Source organism: Perca fluviatilis, chromosome 16 (genome assembly GCF_010015445.1).
Source record: "Perca fluviatilis chromosome 16, GENO_Pfluv_1.0, whole genome shotgun sequence".
NCBI lineage: Eukaryota > Metazoa > Chordata > Actinopteri > Perciformes > Percidae > Perca > Perca fluviatilis.
Window position 1 is genome coordinate 19,331,256 of NC_053127.1, and position 18,495 is coordinate 19,349,750.

General features: G+C 40.6%; 1 protein-coding gene across 1 annotated transcript in view; it reads left to right on the forward strand.

Annotated features, from left to right (window-relative positions):
• The first annotated feature begins 5,696 nt into the window (after window positions 1-5,696).
• Window positions 5,697-18,495, forward strand: part of frem2a (FRAS1 related extracellular matrix 2a) — a 55,649-nt gene continuing 42,850 nt past the window's right edge. Inside the window, exons 1-2 of the mRNA XM_039778545.1 lie at window positions 5,697-10,671; window positions 13,854-13,943. Of these exons, the coding sequence (XP_039634479.1) occupies window positions 5,697-10,671; window positions 13,854-13,943 (5,065 nt within the window). The remainder of the gene's footprint in view (window positions 10,672-13,853; window positions 13,944-18,495) is intronic.

Below are 18,495 nucleotides of genomic sequence, written 5' to 3' on the forward strand. Positions count from 1 at the left end.
ATCTGTGATGTAAACCAGTGTGTGAGACGCAGGAACAAACAGGCAGTTTTACCAGACAGCAAACATTTACCAGAACAGCACTTTGTGTAAACTCACACGGTCATTGTGTTGATGATTACAGAGCAGCAGCACCGCTGAGATGCCTGTTTGGAGAAAAGAGTTCCTGGTGTGTCCTCTGAATGCGTACTTTTTCACGACTTTAACATGGGAACAAAGACGGACCAGATGTGAATCTGTGTACGATTTGTATGTCCTTGTGTGAATGTGTGTGCACGGGGATTTCCCATTACACTTTCAGCTGACCCAGACAAAAAGTAATTGCAGGTTGGTTCTGCAGTGAGGTAAAATCAGTGGTTTTGCATGTCGAGCTAATGCTTTTATGTGTGGGTTTCCTCAAGAAGCAACAGGTTATAGAGATAGTGAGGACAGAGCGGAGAGTGACAGGAGGCCCGCTCCTTTCATTGATATTGAGTGTTGAAAGCATGAGAGTAACAGCTGTGTGATGTATATACAGGAGGAGGTGGTGGAAGAAGCATTCAGATACTTTACTTAAGTAAAAGTACTGATTGCACAATGTACAAATACTTTATAAAAGTACTGTGTCAAAATTGTAACTTTTTAACGTAAAATCTACTTTACTATCAAAAGTAAAAGTATACTCATTATGCAGAATGGCCTATTTCAGAGTCATATTGCTCGATTTGATTATTATTCATGATGCATTAATATGTAAACTGCATTTTAATAGGTGGTCAAGTAGACGCTAATTATAACTACTTTATACTGGTGAGTAGTTTTAATAATACATCAATACATTATATTTTAGACTGATCAAATGTAATATGCAAAATGACTAAAGCTGTTCAAATATGGTGAAGGACCTCTGGACCTCTGGAGCTTCATCAAGAGTACCAGTGGGACCGAAACGTTAGTTTTCTTTACAGTTTTTCTTGATTGCTAAGACACATTTCTTGAAACCCTCACCCATATTCTCAAAACTGTGAACACAAAACCAAAATGTCAAACTCAAAACACCTGACTCTGCTGGCAAAATCAAACAATGCTTTCAGATCACACACACAGCCAGTCAATAACTAAACACAAACAGGAATCACCTCAAAAATTCAAGAACACAGTGTCCAGGGCATGTGGTTACAGATTTTTTTTTTTATTATTTCATACAGTAAACACATTTTGTAGTGAAAACAAAAAGTATATCACAACTACAGTGAATATCTTGTACACTACAAGTAGTGCAAGTAATACAATATTACTGTAAATGTCTGTTTACAGAATTAGGCACTTGTAGAACAATGCAGTAGTCCAACTGCAAAAGGCCAAAGAACAAAGGAAACTAAATGATAAGCACATGACAGCACACTAAAAAATATTGTGAAACCGCAAAATCAGACATCAACATTCAATGCTCCAGTGCAACCTGTGCACTCTGACCTGGCTTATATTCTCTACAATTGGTTTGATCAACTAGAAACGTGTGTGCAAGTTTGAGTTGTGTGTAAACGATGACAACTGTGTTGTAGTAGTGTTTAACTTTTGCTGCCTGTGTTAACCATTTTGCAACACAAGTGCGTCACAGTTTGAAATGTGTTTTAGCGAGTGAGAATGTGTAGAGCTTGGCAAGAGGAGTGATTGACTCAACAAATGGGTTTAGGCCACTGAGCATTTGGTTCAGAGAATGGGTCTTAGTGTTTTAACAAATCAGAAAAACAGTAATAAATGGTGATGCTATGAGCAAGAGCAAGACTGACGAATATGGTGAGTAAAAATGTGTTATTTCCATCTGAAAGGTAGTAAAATAGAATTATAAAGTAGCGTAAAAATGGAAATAAACAACCACAAGAAACCCCCAAAAGTGCATGTGTATGTATGGGGAATTCTGTTTTGTGCCTTTATTCACGTTATGAATAAATTCACATAATGTAACTTATTCATTTGAGTTATGGGTCTTTTATTTTTTTTAAAGTGTGACCAAGAGTCATCTTCTCCTAAAGCAATAAAACCAACCCATTGCAATGAAGATGCAAAACCTGGAGCTTCTCCTTGGACAATAAACTGATTTTGTGCATGGACCCTACTGGACATCAGTCTGCAAAAGCATATTGTGAAGTAAAAGACACATCAGAAGCAGAAAATGTCCCCAGAAAGAACATCCTGTACTTTCGCGGTCACTCTAAGCTTTGTCACAACATCACAGATTAAAGCTCCTACTTCTTGATTCTGTTGGGGCAGAGTTGTGTGTGGGTGGTGTCTACAGTACAAACAAACCAAATTTCCTCAGTGGAGTACAGTCACTTTTTAGGGGGCTCACATTGTTTTAGTAGCAGTTATTTTGGGACTTTTTGGTGGCTTGGTAACTAGACAAAAGAATTACAAAACCTGTTTCATACATTCACAGGCCAAACAACAAAAATGCTATTTCACAATAAGAATGTCACAGATATTTGGTGTGTTCCTGCTGCTGAATAACAATGGTGAATATTCATTCGGCTTGTAATTATGAACGTGTGTCCAGCTCATCACAAAATGTCTATTGAAATAAATTAGCTTTTATGATAAGAATGGAATGTTTTTGTCATTTGAGGCATGCACGCCAAGATGTTATGCAAATGCAACAATCTGATGGGTACCTAACCCTCACACTGCCTCATTACTTGACTGTTCTTTCTCATTCCCATGTAAGCTCAAACCCCAGAATCTCCATGTGTGGCCTTATCACAGCGGAGCAGCTGCTGTGCAGAAGGAACCCCACATCCAGTATCGTATGAATATGTCATAAATCTGAGGCTGGACTTTCCGAAAGTTTCAGTGTGCTTGGTGGGTGATAGAGATGGGGGGCAGGGGTGCGCCAGAGTTTTAGTAATAATTAGTCAGATGGGAACAGAAATACACATCAAAATAATTGGAATAAACAGGTGCTCATCATGCTATGGACTCCTTTTTATGTTTTTCTATGGAAAATAATTGTGTTGGAAACAAAAATTGCAGCTTAAAGTTCCAGGTGAAAATGATTACTAGTCTCTAATTTTGTTGACTTAATAATGATCTTTACATCCCTCCTTTGTTCTTCATCACTCCTTCTGTCTCTCATCAGTATCCACTCAGTATCCAGTATATTTAGTCCGTCTAAATGCACTTACTTCTCACAGTACAAATCTAACATGCATGTACAGCATCTGAAGAAGAAGAATGTTCTGGCACATATAAAACGTATGACAGCTGGAAAAGCCAGGGGTGCCACATACTTTGAAATAACAAGGCACTAGACACCCTCTAATCACCTGGCATTTTAAATGTGGGTGGTGGTGAGTCAGAACAAAATGCAGTCACAATAGTACTTCTAAGGTTCTGGCCTGGGGATTTTAAAGACTAAAGGCTGTCAGGTTTGTACAGTAACAACAGCTTGGAACTTTTCAAATAGGCTATTCATGATTGAAACTTATAAACGGTTCCATGGCGATAGAAATGTCCTTCAATTGAATTTTTAGGGACTGTATAATTTGTATTTCATTTCGTTGGTGTTAGTATGAATTGTTTCATATTCACAGTGCTGATGCTCGGCCCCTCTTTGATGAATTCAGCTCGATGGTGTTTTAAGCCCCCAACATCTCCTTCCATCTCCTTCCAGGCAGCGCTGTGACCGCTGCCTTCAAGGCACCTAACCATAACCTTTACCCTAACCCTAACCATAACCATAACCATTGCCTAATCGACTTCAAGACAGCGCTGCGACCGTTGACTTCAAGGCACCTAACCCTAACCTTAACCATAACCCTGATCATAACCAGTGCCTAATCCTAGTGCCGTCCAGGCTGCGCTGCCTGGAAGGAGCCGTTGGGGCAAAAACATGAATTAATGTACGTTCCTGAAAGGTATACCATGTTTCAAAGTAATTGTTCAAATGTTTGCACACACTTCTGACTGACTTATATTTGATTAATGGCAGCCATGCTTTTATTTGACCACAACAGTTGCTGAAGCCACTGCAGGTCTCTCTCATGAATGCTAACTGCTAACTAAGAAAAGTGTAATGTCAGAGAATTTATCAGATCACAAATCTAGTTTACAGAGCAAGGCGAGAGAAGTGTGTGTACTCTCATGACTTTGCCTTGACATATGTTCCAACTTGCTGTACAAATTTCCCCCTGAGACCACCAAGGTCTAGCACGATAGATTTTCTCCAGTCTTAAGAAACAGTTTTCAGCATTTTTTGTCCCCTGTCAGCCAAATGTTGACATTTTGTTTTTTGTTTTTTTCGCATCATAGTTTACTGATCTAGGCTGACAGGGTCATTCAGACTCCAGCCTAGTGTAATGTGATGAATACAGTGTATTTTTCTTGCTTAAGGGAAGGTCAACACGTTTCAGAGGCCCACATTCAACTCTTTTTTCACCACAAATTAAACAGCAAAATAAATACATGGATGAATGAATAAATGCATGCTTAAATAAGAACTAGACGACCCAGTCTTTTATTTCTATCAACTTATTTACATAAGCATTCTGCAGCAAGTGTGAATGAGGAGGAACATTAGAGAGGACTAATTAGCCAACGACGAGCAGACTACTGGCAGTATCCCTGTATTTTAGGTTATGAAGACTGAAGTTCATCTCATCAGTGTCACACCTCAGCCCTGAAAAACTAATTTTACAGTTTTCAGCAACAAAATTAGATTTTTGTTGCACTCAAGATTGTCAAGAGTTTATGGAATACCACGACAAGCAAAATCATTTGTACTCACTGGACACGTATAAATGGGGAGTTATTTGAAAGTGTGACAGTAGAGAAGGATTTGGAGAGAGAGAGAGAGAAAGAGAGAGACAGATGAATTGCAACTGATCTATGAGCACACTTGAACGAGGGACTTTGCAGTTAATGTGTCTTAGATACCCCAACAGGATGCCCCTGAGCTTTATTTTCTATTGCAAATTATCTGTATTAATGTGCAATATACAAATTGTTTTGTTAACAATGATCAGTTTTGCCCTATTAAAATTATTCATTAATTTTTTAACCCTTTAGTAAGTTAAATGTGCCTCTATCATCAAAGCAGCAACATAACAAAGCTATTGAACTTTCTCTTTCTGACATAGCATGGCAAACATTGACATTATTTGCAGCCCCCTGTGTTATAATTTTGTGTGTATCTGAATGTTCACATATGACATGATATGATCTGTGTTATGAGTATTAATGAGCAATACTTAAATATGCTATTTTCCTTCAAGGCAATGTTATCTTTAAACATCATTGTAATATCTTGCAATGATCCTGGCAGGAGAAACTCAGTAATTGCGCTATATGTAAGAATCGGAAGGTGCGTAATTTGGCGTATTCAGCTCATCTAAGTCCCCCTGTGAATGTCAGCTGTTCTGCCTATTGGCGACAGGGCTGAGGTAACAAGCCCTCAAAATCCTCCAATATGTGCAGAGATGGGCGGCAGCACTTTTACGCAGGCTCTCAAGTGTCTGAAGTTAAAACTCCTGCGCGCTATTCTCGCTGAGTATGTCGAGGGTCCGGACGGGTAGATGCGTGGGAGTCACCGTGTAGGCATCCAGCGGACTCCCAACACTTTGGGGATTTTTTACCTTTTCGAGTAAAAAAGACCGGATTGTTTTTCAACATCATTTTGGCAAAGCGACTGTTTTCGGTTGGTTTGGATCACATCCGTCGCAACGATGTTGTTCAATAGACTTCTCCTGTGTTTTTCAGTCACAGGTATTGTTTTCGCGCTGCCCGACAGCTCTGGATTATTTTACGCGCTGAGATCTGAACTGTCAGAAGATGCAATCTTGGTGGCCAACAACGGAATACGCGTGCCTTTCGGGAGATCTGTCTTCATCGATCCCATCAATGATTTGGTGATTCAGACGCAGCCGGGGGACCGGTGCAGCATCACAGTCCTGGATAATGATCCGCTCTCGCAGAGACCGGGGCATCTCTCTCCCAAAAAGTTTCCGTGTGATTTCGGTCCCAATGATGTGACATACTTCCACTACGGGTCGAGAAGTCCGGCTAAAGACAGAGTGAGGCTGCAGCTCAGGTATGATGCGCAAACCGAAACCGTTATTATCCCGTTTATGATGGAGGTTGAAGTAGTTTTTACGCAGCTAGAATTACTCACCAAAAACATGCCTCTCACTGTTGATAATCTCAAAGCGATCAGTAACCCCATTGATAAGAAGATTTTAGAGTTCACTTATGACAGAGACTCTCATAAATGTGAGGTTACATCCCTGTCAAGCAACAGCGCACTGCCAAGATATGGAAGACTCAGTGATGGGGGAAAACTTTCCAAAATGATGGACTGTGATGAATTCACACAAGCTGACATCCGCTATGAGCACACGTTTGACCGCAAGTCTCCCAGCAGGGACTATGTTCCCATGGTTGTGGAGCTGCATGATAAGGAAGGCAACCTAGTGAAACAGGAGTATTTCCATCTAATGATTCGCATCAAAGAGGGAGAAGAAAACACTCCCCCCAAACCCAGCTTTGTGTCAATGATGATGATGGAGATCAGCCAGTTTGTCATGACCGCCCTCACCCCTGATATGCTCGCTGCTGAAGATGCAGAGTCAGAACCAGATGAGCTTATTTTCAACATCACCTCTCCTTTATCTTATGAGGAGGGCTACATAGTCAGCACCGATGACAGAAACCTTCCCATCACGTCTTTCTACCAGAGAGACTTGTATGATCTGAAAATAGCTTACAAGCCCCCCTCCCTTGATTCAGACACTGAGAGGATTTTCCAGCTTGAGTTTGAAGTGGTAGACACAGACGGGGCCGTCTCAGACCCCTTCGCTTTTATGATAGTTGTGAAGCCGATGAACTCTTTGGCCCCTGTCGTAACGCGTAACACAGGTCAGCTGCTGTACGAGGGGCAGTCTAGGCCTCTCTTCAGTGCCCACAACTTGGAAATCAGCGATGAAGACAACCTGGACACTGTCACCATCACAGTGGTAGATGGGCTGCGCCACGGGGACCTCATGGTGCTGGGCTCTCACAGGAAACTCTTTACACCTGCTGACCTTACAACAGGGTTTGTTGTGTACCAGCACGATGGGAGCGACACATACAGCGACAACATTGTCTTCAAGATGTCGGATGGAAAAAACGAAGTAGAATTCCTTTTTCCCATCACAATCGTTCCCACTGATGACGAGCCACCGATTATAAATGCCAACACCGGCCTGGTGCTGTTCAAAAACCAGATGATGCCTATTTCTCCTCTCATGCTCAGCGCTGCTGATATTGACTCTGAGGACTCAACTATTAAATTCACCATTGTCCCTCCGTTTTCCACTATTGGCACAGTGCTCTTAAGGCAGTCAGATGCTCCAGAGGACCCCTCCTCTTGGAAGTTCAACTCTGAGGATGAATTGTATGAGAAGGAAGTGACAGAGTGGCTTCAGAAAGATATCACTGATGGGAAGTTGTGTTACAAGCATACAGGCCCTCATAACACAGATACCATCATGGATCAGTTTGTGTTTACAGTCCAGGATGACAATGACCCCCCTAATGAGTCAGGAGAGAGTGTATTTATTATTCGTGTTTTACCCATAGATGACGTACCCCCGGAGCTTTTCCCTGGCACCACACTGCAGATGACTGTTCAGGAGTACAAGCTCACTCATTTTAGCAAAGAAGTTCTACGCTACACTGATTTGGACTCTGAGGATCGAGACCTCAAATATACAGTTATCCAGCCCCCGATAGATACAGATGAAAATAACCCAGTTGTGTTTGGTTCTTTGGTTCTGACAGACAGCCCCGACACTGAAGTCACTGAGTTCACACAAGCTCAAATTAACCACCATAAGATCTCCTATGGCCCCCCGGATGTTGAGCTTGGAATAACAGCCCACGTCGTGCAGTTTCGTTACACTGTTGAAGACACGGCTGGGAACAACGTAGAAGGAGCTTTCACTATCTACCTCCAGCCTGTCAACAACAAACCCCCTGAGATTACAAACACAGGCTTTACTGTGTTTGAACGTGGTATGCACATCATCAGTATTGCGGAGCTAGACACAACAGACCTTGACACGGATAGCAAACAGATTACCTTTACTCTAAGCCAGCCCCCTAAACATGGCCAGGTACATTTTGCATTCACTGCTCTAGAGAAAAAAGGGGTTTTCAGACTTCAGGATATCTCAGAGGGGAAGATATCATATATACATGGTGGGGAGGAGACAATGAGCGATGAATTTCAGCTGGATGTCAGTGATGGGTTTCATGTTGTAACCGTGACGGTCAAAGTTAATGTAAAGCCTGTTGATGATGAAACGCCAACACTCAGCCTGCCTCTGGGAACAATCGGCTCTCATATGGATGTGCTGGAAAACGGAGCCACAGAAATCACAACTAATGTCATTCAAGGCCATGATGATGACACAGATGACCTCCAGCTGACTTTTATTGTGGAAGATCCTCCAGTTATGGGTGAAATATTGGTTAAAGGAGTGCCTGCCACTCAGTTTACACAGGCTGATATTATTAATGGCGTAGTTGTGTATGCACACACCGGTGGTGAGATAGGTCTCTCCTCTCAGCAGGATGGCTTCAATTTGACTCTCACAGACATGTCCGATGATTGGACAGTGGGTGGCAATAAGGTCAACGGAGTCCACGTTCGAGTCACTATCCTTCCTGTTGACAGCCAGGCCCCTGAAGTCGGAGTTGGGATTCAATTCAGTGTCATTGAAGGGGAGAAATACGCCATCGGGTCTCAGCACTTGAACGCTGATGATAATGACACTCCAACGGATGATATCCTTTGCACCATCATTGTTCAGCCCACTGCTGGCTATGTGGAAAATATATCACCTGCGCCAGGCTCAGAAAAGTCCAGGTCAGGAACAGCTATCAGTGCTTTTACCATCAGAGACATCAGGGAGGGGAATGTCTACTATGTGCAGAGCATTCACAAAGGGGTAGAGCCAGTGGAAGACAGGTTCACATTTAGATGCTCTGATGGGATCAATTTCTCAGAGAACCATTTCTTCCCAATTGTCATCATCCCAGCAAATGATGAAATGCCAGAGATTTATTTGAGAGAGATAGTCGTGATGGAGGGGATGAACATCGTCATCGACACTCCGATTCTGAACGGGGCCGATGTCGATATTCCACCTGAGGAGCTGATGTTCATCATTTCCAAACCTCCCAAACACGGTGCCATTTTAAACCAGCTATCAACAGGCTCAATTTTGGTGACTAATTTCACTTTAGAGCAGATTCAGGAGGCATCAAGTATTATTTATGAGCATGATGACTCAGAGACAACAGAGGACAGCTTTGATGTCACTCTGACTGATGGAAAGTATTCCGTGCAGAAAACAGCCATGGTTGTGATCATTGCTGTGGATGACGAGACCCCCAGAATGCTCATCAACGACGGCCTGGAGGTGGAAATTGGGGAGACCAAAGAGATTAACAACCAAGTGCTCAAAGCAACAGATTTAGATTCAGATGACAGTACGCTCACATATATTATCCGGTTCGGGCCTGGTCAGGGTCTCCTGCAGAGGAAAATCCCATCTGGTTCTCTGGAGAACATCACGCTCGGCATGAATTTCACACAAGCTGAAATCGACGCAGGGCTTATACTTTACAAACACAGCGGACAGGAGGGCATCCGAGACTTGATTAAATTTGATGTCACAGATGGAATGAACCCACTAATTGATCGTTACTTCTACATCACTGTGGGCAGTATTGACATGGTGTTCCCTGATGTGGTCAGTAAAGGCGTGTCTCTGAGAGAAGGTGGCCGAGTGACTTTGACCACAGATCTTCTCAGCACCACTGACCTCAACAGCCCTGATGAGAATTTAGTCTTCACCATTACAAGGGCCCCCGTCAGAGGCCACCTGGAGTGTACAGATACTCCCGGGATGCCCATTGTGTCTTTTACTCAGCTCCAGCTGGCGGGCAGTAAGATTTACTACATCCACACCTCCGACGATGAGGTGAAAATGGACAGTTTTGAGTTTGAAGTCACTGACGGCTATAATCCTATATTCAGAACATTCAGAGTCTCTATTGTGGATGTTGATAATAAGAAACCTGTTGTTACTGTAAATAGTTTAGTTGTCACAGAAGGGCAGATTAAGCTGATTACACCATTTGAGCTCACCGCTGAGGACCAGGACACGGCTGAAAAGCTGCTAAAATTCACTGTCACCCAGCTGCCTGTTCATGGTAAACTCCTCTACAACCAGTCCGCGCCCGTCACCAGCTTCACCAAACAAGACCTCAATGAAAACCTCATCAGTTACAAACATGACGGAACTGAATCATTAGAGGACTCCTTCTCCTTTACAGTCACCGATGGCACACACACTGACTTTTACGTCTTCCCCGACACTGTGTTTGAGACTCGGCGCCCTCAAACCATGAAGATCACCATTGTGGCGATCGACAACGGCGTCCCCCAGATCGTGGTGAATAAAGGTGCCCCTACTTTGAAAATCTTGGCCACAGGTCACCTGGGGTTCCCTATCAGCTCCAAAGTGCTGAGAGCAGAGGACAGAGACAGCACCCCAGCGTCCCTGGTGTTCCACGTCACCACACAGCCCAAACACGGCTACATCGTTAACCTGGGAGAAGGAAACAAGTCCATCAGCACATTTAGTCAAGGTAAACAAACACCCTTCACTATTATAATGTATGACTTTTGCATGAATATTGCATGTGGGTGTTAGTTAAGTATCACTAAATACTTAATTCATATTTATAAAGCATTGTTCCTACATTATTGTTTTATGATTAACATTTTTATTTTAATTAATAAAAACAAAACAAGAACATACAACTCACAACATGAACACATCCCCTCCCCGTCTCACCACCTCCCTATACAATTTTTTTTGACAAGATGACATAATATACATAATATTAAATTTTCTGTATTAATACGTGTTTATAAAACATACATTAACACACTAACCGACCATTAGTGCATGTCTAAATCATTATATGTGTAAATACATGCATAAATGTACAATAAATAGTTTGTTAATTATTAACTTACACTTTCTTAATGATCTTGTGAACTATTGACAACTCCTAAATAGCTTGTTTGTAATTGATGTAATACTTAATTTAGAAATGGTGAATTCCTCATTCATAAAGTATGAAAATACAATCACTGAACACATTATAGATGAGCTTATCAATCAAGAATAAAACATGTATAATTGTTTATGAATACCATACTAATGTGTAATAATGTAGGAACAATACTTTATAAATGATAAATTAAGTATTTATTAATTACCAATACTTCATAGTGTGTAGTTATTATAAAGTGTTACAAAAAATGGTTATGTATCATTACCATGTTTATTTGGCAAATGGAACCGGTTTTAATCATAATTCTTTGTAATCAAATAATTATAATTCCCTAAAGTGTGATATGATACTCATCATGTGATACTAAACTTCAGAGAAAGTTAAAAATCCCTGCAAATCTATAAGTTTTCATTAATGTTTCACACTGCCTACTAAAGATTTAAATTTATGGAGTAATAATTAGATGTGCCTTCCTCATCAAATCATAATAAGGAGACCGAAGTTAGAGGCTGATGTTTCACGCAAATGTCTTTTAGACGGTTCGGGATGAATAATTTATTATTTCTGCATCTCCGGGGAAATGTTCACATCTGATGTTCTCAACAGTGGTTTGTTAAATGAAGCAGGACAGAAGTAGAGGATCATGTGAAAAGGTCAGAGCAGATCTTTTAGTGACAGGATGGCATTTGAGTTTGCAGCACATCCTCATGGTTTGACCCGGTCAGTTCAAATTTGTAATCATTTTTAGCAATTTGTACATCTAAAAATTAATTTAGAAACCTGAAACCTCTTAACAAAATACATTTATATAAAGCACCAACATTCAAAGCGAGATATGCTACCTGCACTATGAATTATGAAACATTTCTGCATGTGTCTGTTTATTGATAATGCAGACAGAATCAACAATGCCCCTGATTGAGGTTGAAAGCAATGCAAACAATGCAGAATTTCATGTCATGCTGAGGCAATTATACGAACAAGTAAGAAAATGTACTGCTTGTGCCACAGCTTAGCACAAGCACAGGGGGCTGAGAACAGAGTAAAAAAACTCTTCAGTTTGCAGGAGACGGACAATTATGGCGACCACTGAGCGGCTGCAGTCTTTGAGGTATAAAGGGCACAGATGAGACAAGAGTGCAGCGAGAAAGAGAGGCAAAGGAGCAGAAGAGGGGCAAAGAGAGCAAGTAAAGTGGAAGAGAGTGCAAAAGAGCCAGGAGGAAAGGGGGCGAGGGGGAGGTGTAGGTGGCATGAGAGAAATAAAGAATGAGGCAAGGGGCGTGAGAGAGTGAGTGAGAGAGAGCAAACAGGCTCGTCAGAGGAATCAGTCAGGTGAAAGAGACAATCCCGCGCTCTTTATTTACTCGTCCTATTTCCAGGGCACATCCCATGAGGCTTTCTCTTTAAATATTTGATGAACAATGTGCCCCTGGTTCACAGTGTTGACTTTACATTTGCAAGGTCCTCAGGTTCAAGGCTGCGTCACAACACTTCTTAACACAGAAAAGAACCTTTTCCTGCCGCTTCTCCTGTGCGATCAGATCGATACTCGCTAATGTGAAAAGATGAACATTAATTTGAAACAATGCTCTTAAAGAAATGTTCTTCTAATGTACAAATGTAAGATGGTTTTGTTCTTTTTAATCCGTGCCTCCATGTTAGAAGGGAAGGAGAGGCAGCAATGACAGGAAGCCACCGGAGAGGTTTAAGATTCGTCCCAGCCAGGAGTCAGGGGTTCATACTTTTATGAACCTCCTTCCTCTGAAATCTATTATTGAAGGAGGTGGTTCACAGAGGCCAAGCCCTTTCACAGTCTTGATGATTTTTCTGCACTGTAATATATGTTTCTGTAGAACGGTGGGGAAAAAAGGCAGGCAGACACCCTGTAATTCAGAATAGGTAAGAAAACAGCTGTGGAAGTGTATGAACCCGCTGCAATCCTGCTTTTAACATTCTTACCCTCGTCTGTCATTAAAAGATCCACTGTCACCTGGTTTTCGGAGCTGTTGACACAGAAAGCTGGCAGGTTCAGGATTTAAGCGTTTTCTGTTGGTTTAGCTCGAGCTGTCTCGGATTTGAGGTTGCGGCCTTATCGTCCTGGATTACGGATGCATGACTTTCAGAATGCTTTCTCTGGTAGTAAATTGTTCATGCTGAGTGCTGATAAGGAATAAAATCAGTGTGATACTAGAGACCTGCTGTTACTGTTGCTGATATGGTGTTGAAGCAGGACAGCTTCCATCTTTGAACAATTATTCGACAGAGAGTGTTTGAACGAGCCATAAAGCATTAATACAACTTCAAAGTGTGTTTGAGGCTATTTCTGTGTAGCCAGCGTGAAACTTCACATGAAGGTTTTTATTGTCTTAAAATGCAAATTGTTTCATAAATATATATTTTTAATCATGACAAGGACAAATCTCTTCGATAAACAATTTATAATTTATCCATCACCTTGATTTAAATTGGGGCAAGGTTAAACTTTTCATAACGCATCATCTCACATTGACACAACTTCATTTTGAAATCTAGAGTATACTGGCCTTACTTTGCATGTCGGTAATTACATCAAAACATTTGTTGTTGTTTGTTTATCATTTTGAGTTTTTATTTTTTTGGTTTTGTTGTTGACAGGGATTTACTATATTTGCACAAAATAATTTTTCTTGTGCTTCCTGCAGCCCTGATTTTTATACCTGTTTTATCACTCGACATTCCAAAAAACTAAAGTTGCTCTTCTGTTACAGCTGATATCGATGACCTCAACATCTGCTATGTGTTACGGAATGACGAAAATGCTACAAGTGATCTCTTCCATTTCTCCGTGAAGGATTATGGTACGTTTTTATATTTTAATTTTTATATTAGCATTTCAATTTTTCTGCACAGAGACTGTTGAGAAAGGTCCTAAATGGGTTGCCAAATGACATTTCAACAAAATGTTGATAGATACAAATTGCCTCAGGTGAAGATCAAACCTGTCACGCTGTGGGTATGGTATGGTCTCCTTTACCTTTGGACTCATCTCTTGGTGAATCTGTAACTCTACAGCAGTTGTCAAGGTTTAGAGAATCACACTTGCATCATATTGTAGCTCATAGCGAGATTCATTTTGTAAATTGTTTCTGGAAGGAACAGCTCAGTAAAGAATATTTTTAATTATTCTGTTGTTTTCATTTACAATCACTGGGCTAAATGGAAGCCTTTTTTTCTGTCAGCTTCAGATGCATAAGGGCGACTGATACACTATGTGCACTGACTTCATTTGATTCAGGATTTGCCTATAAAGTGATCTGCCATTCAGAGCAACAGTGCAGTTGTGGGTCAGAATATCAATCTCCGACAAATCCGCGTAGGCTGACAGAGGCCCTTTGTCTGTAACGGTATGCTACAAATGATGCTACATCTTATTAACTTACTGGTGAACTGATGAGGCTCACAGGTTCATAAAAGATAGGAAAGTCATTTTTGAGGTGCTGAGATTAACACACATCACTTTCACAGTTTCAAGATTAAATGGGACTGTCTGTGTAATTTGTGAATATGACAGCAGGATATGTCAAATAGTATTACTGTCTATTCTATCTTGATGCAAGGAAGATTTCTCAGGGCTTTTTGTCAGCAAAGAAACAATGTTAAAACATGTATTTAAAATACAATCTACTATACATAATGTAGATCAAGTGCTGAGTTGGTCAGTCTAAACTGTGCGAAATGTCAGTATTTGAACTGTTTGACTCCAGAAGGTTAGAACAGTTCTCATACATAGAGCAAAGAGCGCTTCAGCTTGAGGACATTTCTATTTGTAAAGTCCTCTGTGTTATGATTTATTTGATATGCATTATGACCGTCATTCACTTCCTAAATTATGCCCATGAAACTGCCTCTACATTCTGTTCTATATGGAGTTAGAGTCCATTTACTAAGGCAGCAGCTAATTAAGCAATCAGCAATTATTGGGGTATGTATACCTGTGGTCTCCTAAGAACAAATCATATACAAGAGAAAAAACAAGTATTAATGGAAATGCATTCCAAAAGAATAAATGCTGTACAATCATACAAGAGTGGAAGCAGCACCAAAAAGTGTGACATGTTGCAAATACCAAAACATACACAGGTTGGTTGTCTTAGTCTTGTTAGAAGCACATTTTCTTATTGTTCTGTATGTGTTTTGTCCTGTATTTTGTTTGTCCTATTTCCAGTTTAAATAATGATTATATATTTATTGGCATGATTGCAAAGCAATGCAAGTAAGTATAAGTTATTAAACAAAACAAGCACATAGAATGGCATTATACAAAGTCTAGATTTTATATTAAAAGGATAAATGAATGCTTTCATAAAGCCTTCACATTGTGGTTTAGGTTTAAGTGTCATGACCGCAGAGCCACAAATCCCAGTTCCTACTTTTTAAAGCATATCACAGGGAATGGGCTTATTTGTAATTGGCTTCTGCTCTCTTTTCCTTTCCTATTTTTTAATTAATTGAGTTGTTAATACATTTTTACTCCATTGCAACCTAATTGTACGTGTGCAAATGTGCACCTACTTTCTGTGTGAAAATGACTAAATTAGACATACCACCCATTTTTTTCACCCATCTGCAATCCTCATTTAAATACAGTAAATGTATCCCTCCCTCTAAGGAGAGTTGGTGTTACTGCAAACTGATTCTGGATATGGGATTTGAAAAGGAAAACAAAAACACACTATTAACATACTGTTAAAAGGCAGCACTACAGTGAATCACAGCAGCAGATACAACAAAGCAAAGCATCCTTCTCAGTGCCATCCCCCCAAAAATGTCTACACGCCTCTATTTTACAGAAGGTGAGCTTTATATGTAACATTACATTCATTTAAGCAGGCACACCTATGTATATAAAAATGTGTTAAAACACTAATCCAGATGTGCACTGGTACACACACGCAAATGATCCCACACATGCAGGCACAGCAGAGCACAGAGGGGTTGCCGTAGGCTAAGGGGCGGTATGGCCTCCAGCACAAAGAGGTTTTTGATATTTAAGAGCCCATGCAGCATTGTGGGTAATGAGAGCCCTGGGCGTTTGAGCTGGGCAGAGCCCCCAGGCAGCCACTGGTAATTACAGGACCCTATTACAAGCTCATCTACAGGGAAAGAGTGGCAGGAAGCACCTTCTGTCATAGGTTAAGACCGGGGGATCACTATAGTTAACTGTAATGGGCGGCAACAAGGCTTGTTTCCCAGGCTTCTCTTTGGCTGTGGGACGTTCAGATGACAGTGGTGCAGCAGAAAAAACAACACCAATTATAATGAGGCAAATTTGAAAATTATGAAAACAAAATGATTACAACATACTCTGCAACTAATTATGATTTTCACTATTGATTGGTCTGCCAATTATTGTCTCGATTGATTCATAATTTTGTCTTATTTTTTTGCAAACCCACATATGTTCTGTTTACTATCACATGAAAAAAGAGCGAATCTTCCGATTTGGGAAACTGCAACAGGAGACTTTGTATTTTTGCTTGCAAAACTACTTTCCTTCATCAATTCTCAATCAATAGTTGCCATTCATGTTTAAAGATAGTTGTGGTTTTCTTTGTCTAGGTTTTGAGATATCTGAGATATCAAAAACCAAAGCTCTCTGCATGCTAGATACCACTGAGGGAAAATGGAAAAACTTTTTTTTTTATATCAATTACCCTGCTACTTTAAAAAATACATTACATTGTAGACATGATTTGCCATTTTCATGTAGTTACAATGCAAAAGATGTTTTATATATTCTCACACAGTAGGATCTTTTCTGAGAATGAAGTACCTACTGAACAAGGCCAGCATGTTTCTCTGCTCATCTCCTTTTCTTTCTGTACGGTTCTCCTCCCGCTGCAAACGAGGTTGATTGTTACAATAGAATCCTTTCATCCCATCCTTACCCTTCCTTGCACATGAGCAAACACAACATACCACTGTTTTATCTAGAGTTACAATATATCCCCTTAGAACATCCACTGCAGCTTTTATTCACATTACACTGCACACAGTACACATTACAAGTATTTGGTGGCCTTCGCAAATATCTCTTGAATATACACAAAATACTTTGTGTGCGACTTCACCATGTTGGTGTTAGAAGACTAATTATCATGGAGGACTACACTGAAAGGGCACCAGTTCTTCACTGTTTTGTTTGTGCATGCGATTGGTGGTGGATCTGTTGTTGTGGATCTGTGGTGCAACATTTCTCCTCTCTTCAAAAGGCCTCTTTTCATAAAAGTAAGGCCAACACTTCAGATGAAATGACCTCCTCCTGTTGCCTCTATCTGTTGAATTATAAGCCTTAGCAAGTTATTTATAAGCATGCAGACTTTATTTTCTAATGGATGAAAAAGAAATAAATGACTCAATTTTAAACTGCTTCTATAATAACTTTTAAAATAGTAGAATGACATAGTCTGATTATGTGTTGGCTCAGAAGTTTGAAGTCACCAATGAACACTGAATGTAAATGGGACAATCCAGTTTTAGAATTGAAAAAGCTGTCTGTAATTCATTCCAAAGTTGAAACTTATTGTACTACATCTTTTCCCAGTCCTCTTATCATACATCTTACCTGCTTTGAGAAGGTGATGTGAAAAAACCTAAAAAAGCAAACAATCACAGGCTTAAACGGACTGTCACCATGGTCACAAATGGAGGGTAATGACCCTTGACCTTTGTTTTTGTTGTTGTCAACCTGTTGAGCAAAGTTTACTGATCAGGGCAGAATTGTAAGGTAATACATCAGCATGCAGCACACACACACACACACACACACACTAACAAGTCCCCTGGCTTTAGGAGAGGATTCACTTCATCTGTCTGCGTTCATGAATTTACTGTCAATCACTTCTCCAAGGGCCAAACTCTCCTATCTTCATCCTCTTCATCTCTCCCTTTTCACTCTGTCAGTCTTAGCTCTTGTTGGATGTGTTTTATTCATTTTCTATTCTTTTACTCCACTCAGCACCACATGTTCATTATATATTTTGTTTTTTATTTGTAATTTTTGTTTTTATCACCGCCTCTCAATGTCCTCTTTTCCTCTCGAGGTACAGTCTTTATATTTTGCCCTCCTGTCTCGCCGAGTTTAATCTCAAAGTATGCTGTGGTTTATTTTGCCGAGTGTCGGCTCTGTCTCAGGCATCAGGATTTGGTTTTACTGTCACACCCTCGCTGTCTTTTCCTGCTGTCTGTACCCGCCTGCCGTGTTCGTCTGTCAGCGTAGCTGCTGATGGATCTCTCTGTTCTAGGATTACAGCACATTCTGCAGTTGTGAATGTCGCTCGCTATGATCTGCATCTCATTAGAGCATTGAGATGTGAGTGTGAGACTCGTTGAAGAGATTTTTCATCATGT